At 32.7% G+C, this 8688-nt stretch overlaps 1 protein-coding gene across 2 annotated transcripts; it reads left to right on the top strand.

Annotated features, from left to right (window-relative positions):
* The first annotated feature begins 351 nt into the window (after positions 1-351).
* On the top strand, positions 352-3563 carry LOC133803487 (2,3-bisphosphoglycerate-dependent phosphoglycerate mutase 1-like). Of its 2 annotated transcripts, none has more exons than XM_062241548.1 (8): positions 352-578; positions 1326-1594; positions 1748-1971; positions 2114-2232; positions 2331-2487; positions 2595-2696; positions 2788-2907; positions 3067-3563. In XM_062241548.1, exons 2-8 carry the CDS (start codon positions 1327-1329, stop codon positions 3109-3111), a joined length of 1035 nt encoding a protein of 344 aa, XP_062097532.1. In that variant the 5' UTR covers positions 352-578; position 1326; the 3' UTR covers positions 3112-3563. The 2 variants fall into 2 exon arrangements, with proteins under 2 accessions (XP_062097532.1, XP_062097531.1); XM_062241547.1 differs by having other exon boundaries at positions 353-680.
* Positions 3564-8688: the final 5125 nt, after the last annotated feature.

Genomic DNA, 8688 nt, shown 5'->3' with positions numbered 1-8688 from the left:
ACTAAATAAATGAGTTCAACAAAATTGTAAACTAATTTTAATATTAAGTATAAAATATATACACAAAATATTTGAATACCAAAATAGTATAATCCTATTAATAATACCAAAATTAAAAAAAATATATAATTTCTTACCAGTTACTGCACAAAAGTCACTGAAGCAAATAAAAACAAACGCACATGAAAAAGTAAAAAAAAAAATGAAGAACCATTTCATTATTATTATTATTTTTTTATAGAAAAAAAAACCCTTAAACCATGTTGTTGCCAAGTGGGGAAAATAAAAGAAAAAGTAAAGACAAAAAATATTTCTAAAAAAAAAAATCAAGTACAACGATGTCTTCTATATAAGATTTGAAGACACCAACTTTCCCTCTCCAGTTTTGTCAGTTGAAAACTGGACTTTTAGCTTGTATCTAAACTCTTTCCATCTTCATCTCCGTCAACCTCTCTCGTAATAAACTCTCTCAACCCAACCCGACCCCCAACTTCCAACCCGACCCCATTTCCCTTTACTTCTCTCTCCCTCGGTTTCTTCGCCTTAAGCCTATATATATACATAGCACATTACACCTGGTAAAGCCTAAGCTCTACACTTCTATTTATCAACCTCATTTTGCTTGCTACCTGGGCATTTTTGGTTTCTGGGTTGCTCTATTTTTTCATATTTTTTTTGAGGTAATTTGTTCTTTTGGGCTCAATATTATATTTTTGTTCATTCATACAAAAAAATAAATAATTTCATTTTATTGATTCAATATGATGTTGGATCACCCTCTTGAAACTAAAATGAAACATCCCTTTCCGGGTTTTTGATTATGGAGAAGTTCTTTCTGTGCAGATCTGCAAATTATGTGTTGCACAATCTGATTAAGTTTGTATTTTTCTGTGAGCTAATGAACCTATGATCTAGATGAAAATAAGCAATTTTTTTTTTATTACTATTATTACTAGCTATTTGGTTTTTAATGTTTTAACTCTATGTAATCTAATATGGGTATTGATCTAAGGTGTATTAGAAGCCTTAAAATTGGAGATATGAGCAAACAAACAACCCCATATCATTTTGTTTTTACTTTTTGTTTTCTTGTAGTTCTTTCTATTTATTATTAAAAAAATCTGGACAATGATATAAGTAGACCCAGTAACCTAATTAATTCAAACTTGGAATGCCATATCTATTTTATGATATGGTTAATCTCAAGGGTAGTCAATAATTGTGTTCTGGCAAATTGATGCATGCATAACATTAAGTAATATGGTAGCAAAGGAAAGAAAGTAATGGTAACTTATTGTGCTCAACTTCATTCGTGCGATTTTCAGAATGGCTACCACAGCATTTCAACAAACCATCGGGACCTTCCAATCCCATGGACACATAAATAAGCCAGGGCTTCGTAAAGAGATTGGTGATGTTGCCATTAGATTACCACTGAAGAGTTTTAAGCTCGAACTTGGACTTGGACTGTCGAAAAGAGCATCTTTCTCAAGAAGCCTTGGTGTCATTAAAGCCTCTGCCTCTCAATCTTCTGTGGCTGATCAAATTTTGTCACCCTCAAACAAAAACTCTGGCGAGCCTCGGAAGAAATCTAGTGAGTTTGCTTAGGCTGCATAAGTTTTTGTACACATTTTTTATAACTGAATGCTGACCAAATTGGCTCATTTTGTTTGTGCATAGTGTATACATGTTCGTGTGTTAAATACCATAAAGTAATATATACTTGTACTCTGTATGCAAATTTCAGAAGAGGCAGCTTTGATTTTAATTCGACATGGCGAGTCCTTGTGGAACGAAAAGAACTTGTTCACGGGTTGTGTTGATGTGCCACTGACCAAAAAGGGTGTGGAAGAGGCCATTGAAGCTGGCAAGAGAATCAGTAATATACCTATTGACATGATCTATACATCTGCACTAATTCGAGCTCAGATGACTGCTATGCTTGCTATGACCCAACATCGTCGTAGAAAGGTAATTTCATAGCTACATAGCTTCACTTGTGATGATGATGGAATATTAACACTTTGATTCCACTGTTAGTTGAACAAGCTTTTTATTCTTTGTCATTAGTCCAAGACTAACCTCAAACCTGTTATTATCAACTTGGCTACAGGTGCCTATAGTTATACATAATGAGAGTGAGCAAGCGAGAAAATGGAGTCAAATTTTTAGTGAAGACACCAAAAAGCAGTCAATTCCAGTCGTGCAGGCTTGGCAATTGAATGAAAGAATGTACCAAGTTTACCTTTACCTTTCTCATTATTGGTCTTTAAACAATGCCCATTATTTAAAAATTTCTGCATACTTATACTGATTATTCTTCTTCTTAGGTATGGGGAACTACAGGGCCTTAATAAACAGGAAACGGCAGATAGATATGGGAAGGAACAAGTTCATGAGTGGCGTAGGAGTTACGACATACCACCTCCAAACGGCGAGAGCTTGGAAATGTGTGCTGAAAGAGCTGTTGCTTATTTCAAAGATGAAGTATGCATGAACTTAAGATTGCTTATTCTCTGTTTCTCCTATCTATTTGTGTTGAATCCATTTTCTGAAATTTATAGGTTTCTGATTGCTGATATGCCTTAATGCAGATTGAACCACAACTTCTATCCGGGAAAAATGTGATGATTGCTGCTCATGGGAATTCATTGAGGTCCATCATTATGTACCTTGACAAACTAACTTCCCAAGAGGTGATTATTCAGAGTTCTTAACACTCTTGATCTTCTTAGCAACAAGGATGATCGTAATCATTAACATATTTTTCTGTACATCCCTTGGCAGGTTATTAGTTTAGAATTATCAACTGGAATACCAATGCTTTACATTTTCAAAGAGGGAAGATTCATCAGGAGGGGAAGTCCTGTTGCACCTTCTGAGGCTGGTGTCTATGCCTATACCAGGGTATGCAACTTGTTTCAGATTTTCTTTGCTCCATTTTTTTTCGCAAGTGTCTACTCGTATAATATTTGTTCAATCTCTTGTATCTTGTACTTGTGGCCATGGTAAGATGCCACAATCCAATCCTCAACTGATGCTTATGCTACTTGAATCTTGTTGCAGACCTTGGCTCTTTACAGACAGAAGTTAGACGAAATGTTTGCATAATTTGGGGATGTGGCTTCAATTACTAGGTCTTGTGCTTCTCACCAAAGAAATAGTACGAGTCATATTAGTTCTCCTGCTTAAAATCCAACATTGTTGTTAGTACCCTCTTGTGTAAGAAAGTTGCAGTAGTAACAAAAGGTGTTTATTCACAGTTCACAGCGAGTAGATCAGTAAAATCTGGCTACTTCTATGTGCTGTTTCAGCGCACCATGCAACCAGTTTTGTTGCTTGTTTTTAGGTCCTTGTATTGTAGTAGACGCAGCAAATATCTTTATGCTTGAACATTTGTAAAGCTCGTATGTTAAGTTCCAGATTAGATCCTGTAGTTTTACCCCTATTCATTTTTTTTATTCTCTCTCATCAAGTGTCTAGAAGTCAAATAAGTCTTTTTCCCATATTTAATTATGTTATGGGGAAATACTATGGCATATATGGAATAATTTTTCATAGTATCGAACGTTCTTGAATCATCATCATCGTTTTTTTTTTATCAGTTATCAGATTTTAATTATATTCTCTTATTTCACTCGTAATGAATTATTTATCAATTTTCGATTATGCACTCAAGAGCAAAGCTATACAAATAAATCATTAGGCACGTTTAAATTACAAGGTAATATGTGTGGCGGTGGCTATTGTCGGCTCCCGACTGTACTGCGACTCGTGACTGATCTGAGTACAAAGTACAAATTTCTGAGGACAAAGTACCATAATTTTCATCAACAAATATTTTTATCAACTAATATTTAACACTCGTAAAATATATAAAACCAACTCATTACCTGAAAAAAAATCATATATTTCAAATTAAATTATGAGTATATATTATGATTTATTTTCACTTTCTTTTAGATTTATTGTGTTAATTTTATTGTACTTGTTTTTTTTTTCACAATCTCTATATTATATTCTCAAAGATCATGTCTGTTATGATTTTCTATATATATTACTTAGACATGTATCAACAAAGTTTTACATGTATTTCCTCACTAAATTAGTTTCAAATCATTGAGAGTTTTTAACTACAACAACTTAAATATATGTTATTGCAGAAATTGTCGCAGTTGCTGACACTAGACTTAACCTCCAGTGGATCTTCGTTAAATGATTTAGATTGTACTCATTCCAAGTCATGGTAGGCGAAATCCATAAACACACACTAGTGAGTCGAAGTGAGCAGCGGAAACGACCAAATTTTCGACTTACCTAGTTTGCCAAGGTATTGGAAGTGCAGGTGGTCACATGACCACACAGGTGCTCGCGTGGGTGCTTGGTGCTCCATGTGTTTTCCTAAGTGACGTTTCCTTTTGTGTATTGAAGTGAGGTTAACGAGCACATCTTGTGTTGAAAAATGCTAGGCAATACGGATCCTTGCACGACGAACCACCCACCAAGACTCAAATTTCCTTCATTTACTTAACGATAAATAAAGTAACATTACGCAAAATTTGTGCCAAAACAAAAAGTCTTAGATTTAATTTTCTTCATGTAATTATTATTTCAACATAGGGCTAGCTCATGGGCTGGGCCATTTGGGCCTATGCACAAGGCTCCTCGGTTCCAGAATATTGGTTTTTTTTTAATATTAATTTTAAAATTAGATTTTTTTCATGTTAATTCTTTATTACAGAAAAAAAAAACGTGTACAAAACTAATTAACTAAGCAATAAAAACTACTATAATTAAAAATTTAATGTAAAAATATGAATTATTATATTTTTTGTACTAATTTTAGTAAAACTTCCAATTAAGACACTACAACAATATGTGCTATTACTGAGGAGAGTATTAGCAAGGATCTTTAATCCTCGTTATTGGTTAGGTCATTAGCGAGGATTTTTTAAAATTCTAAAAGTCCTCGCTAAAAGAGAGGAGCGAACATGTTGGTGGGGTCTCGAATTTTCAGCGAATTTCAGACCTAAAATGAAACGGTTCGTTTCAACATTAGTGATGATTTGGAATATTAGTAAGGATTTTATCCTCGCTACTGTGGGTACATATACTCATCTTCGTCCCAGACGAGCTTCAACCTCTCCATTTGCACCATTTCCATTTTTCTCTATTTTAGAGAAGGAAGCACGAAACCAGGTACATAAACTCATGACTTTGTGAATAAAATTGGTTTCTCTACTTATTTGTGTAGTTTATATTGATTATATGCTTTGATTTGTTTTGTTTTTTTTTTTTTTGTCTTTATCCCTCTTTAGTTTAATGTCCCATTAGGGTTTTTGTGTTTGAGGAGGAGGTTTTACGGCAATTCTTGGGGCGGCAACGACGGTGGTGGTGGATATAAGGTGGTTGTGGTGATAGTTTTGTTAAAGGTGAAGTTAAAATATCAATTTTTTCACATTTTATATAAATCCATATTATATTTATATATATATAAATAATATGTGCATTTGATTTTTTTAGCATAGATGGATTGAATACATAAATAATAAATAAATAAATAAAATAAATAATACAGAAATAAAAGCATTAGCGAGGATATAATATAATCCTCGCTAATAAGTATAGTGACAAAATATTAGCAGCGTAATATTTTTAATCAGTGAGAATAAATCGCCTCGTTGTTGTCTCTTATTAGCGAGGATTTTAAAAATCCTCGTTACGATTTGCATTAGCGAGAAAGTATTAGCAAGAATATTTAATGTGGAACAAATTATCGCTAAGATCAATAGAGTGAATTTTGTACTAATAGCGAGGAAATTAATCCTTAGTAATAACGTACTTTGTTGTAGTGAGAGACTTCTGCTATTAAAAATAGTACACCAACCTTTACCAAAAGACTCACTTTATCCAACAATGTTAATTTTAAAAAAAAATTATAAAAAAAAAATGCAAAGGACAGCCTCTAGTTACACAATTTTACAATAACAAAGAAAGAGGGACGATGCGATTAATTTATAGAGAAAGATTCTCACATGTATCTACTCAAAATAAAGCCTAAAAAAAATAAGATTTAAATCTCTTGCTCACAAAAACCACTTATCCCGATTCATCATCATTTAATTAAGCTCCCAGCCTTAACCCTTGAGCCTTTTCTTACTATATAGCATTTTCATTTGGTTTTGTCCACAAGTCAAAGATTGCTCTTCTCGATGATCTATTCTATATGCCCATTTCAAAAGACACAATTATGGGTGCACAATTAGTCTTACAAACGCATTCATGGCATTTGAAAGATATCTCCCACTCCCATAACCTTAAAATACTCTTGAGTTTCAAGAAACGTATACCCAATGATAGCTTTGTTGGGACAACAACTATTTTAATGGAATCAATATTCCTACTTATACACCTCATAGAATTGTCATTCCTAATCACATGGGTGGAAATTGGAATGAAAAACAATGAAAAACCGTTGTATTGTAAGCTACACTTTTTTTTTTTAAAAAAAAAAATTACGTATATTATAAGAGAATTGCTAAATGACACTAGTGGTGCCTAACATCACATGATGGTGTCACACAAATATTGATGCAATTCAATATCGAATCCCACATATTTTGATTTAATAAGTAATATGGAAAACCACTAATCATTTATAAGACATTACTTCATGTAGTGTTGGACAACTTAAGGTGCCTAATAGTAATGCTCATATGATAATAATACTGATACGATACTACTTACTTTTACCTCTCCTCTTACGTACCCAACTTAACTATGTATTTTCAATTCTTCTAGATTTCTCCTATATTTCAAGAATGTGTTACTTTATTCTTCAAAAATATTGGATAAAGATTCTTTTGAGAAACTTCTAATAATGGCATGGACTATACATGGTTTGAAAGAAATAAAACAATTGGCAGCTAGACACCCTAAACAAGTGATTCAATGAATTTCTCTTCGCAATTTATATTCTCCATTAGATCACTCAGACCCAAAAGAGAAAGCTATGAATACCGTCCTATCTCTTTTTGTTGACACAACAATTTCTAGCCCGACGAACATTAATTGTAGGTCTTGCAACAATTATTTTGTCACTTGAACAACTAGTAATTGCATCCTTATGCAAACCTTTACAAGATATGACAATCATAAGTCATATTAGAATCAGTATTCATATTTTCATAATTTAAAGTAATTTGTTCCTAACTATTATGATTATACTGAAATTATTAATAATATCAATTGTAGGAAATAAATATAGACTTCTTAGTTCAAGAACCTCAAATGAATTTCAGCAAACTAGAGATGAAACTAAGAATACAAATAAGTTAAACTAATAATCAAACAATTAGAAAACTAAAAACACAAATTGACACAAGTATATATACTCGTTCAGAACAAGATTAATATGATCTTGAACCTAATCCAGTTTTAGGAACTACTATCTCTTCTTTATTCAATCAACGAAATGAGTACAAATCTTCTATCGAGCTTCTTGGAACAATCTTGGAGCTAATAATCTAAACACTCAATCTTATAGGTGTTTTCCTCTCAATCCCTGAGCAAGCATTTTCCTAACAATTATGCTTCTCAATATAGTTCCCCAAACCCAGCTGTCACAACATTTCTCAATACTCAATCTTGATTTCCACACTTAAGCTATCTCTTCTCATCGAGTGTTTTTCTTGTTTCATCTATTTTTCTCTTGTTATAACAAGTGGAGTGAAGTTGTCCTTTTATAGACCAAGGATTGAATTAACACAAGTCAATGAGGTTTTTATGACAGTTGAGAACCTAATAACCCATTAATAGAATTAGTTGGGATTTGGAGAAACTACTCCTACACCAATCTCTATTTAAAACTTTGGGATTTCTTTTGTAAATATATATTTTTTTATGATATTTTTTCAATTTTACAGTTTTATATATTTTTTTTCTTTCAACAATACGATTATTATAAAAAAAATTCAAAAATATGTTTTGATAGTGAAAGTTGTTGCAACTGGAACAAAATTGATGTAGTTAATTTAGTTGATGTTTGTTAGTATTATTTTTGTCATGCATTGTTTTTATGTTTAAACATTGTTTTCATGTTATAACACTGAAAGCCCAGTAGCACGTGATTTCTATTTCAGCACATGACTTGCTTAGCTGGCTTTCCCCTTTTGTACCCTAGCATATATATATATATATATATCTATATATTCGTTCTTTTCGTATTTACCTTACCTTTTTGAGCAGCTAAAAAGTGTATTCTCCAAGAAACATTCTCTGCAAAAGGCATGAAGCATTTAATACTTCATTGTTCATTTCCCATGGCATTTTGGTGATTCTTCACCATTCTTCTTGCGATTTTTGGTGCAAAGCTTGAAGGGAGTTCAAGCTAAGTCTCAAGGCGAGCTTGAGAAGTAGCTGGAGGAAGTCCAACAAATTTCAAAACCAGTGGGAGGCTGGTTGCTTGAAGATTTTCACAAAATATGGAATTGATTGCTTGTTTGTAAAGCATATTAGAAGGGAGTTTTTTTTTTTTTTTTTTTACAGTTGTGTATACTTGTAATAACTCTGATTATTTTAGTGGATTTGCTTCACCTCTGAACTAGTTCTCATGGAGTAGGTTGTGAGAAATTATGGCTGAACCATGTAAAAATGACAGTGTCATTTTTTATTTTTCTTGCACTTCAA

The sequence above is a fragment of the Humulus lupulus genome, chromosome X, assembly GCF_963169125.1.
Source record: "Humulus lupulus chromosome X, drHumLupu1.1, whole genome shotgun sequence".
NCBI lineage: Eukaryota > Viridiplantae > Streptophyta > Magnoliopsida > Rosales > Cannabaceae > Humulus > Humulus lupulus.
The sequence above is the reverse complement of the archived record's forward strand: the minus strand, read 5'-3'. Positions and strand labels throughout refer to the sequence as shown.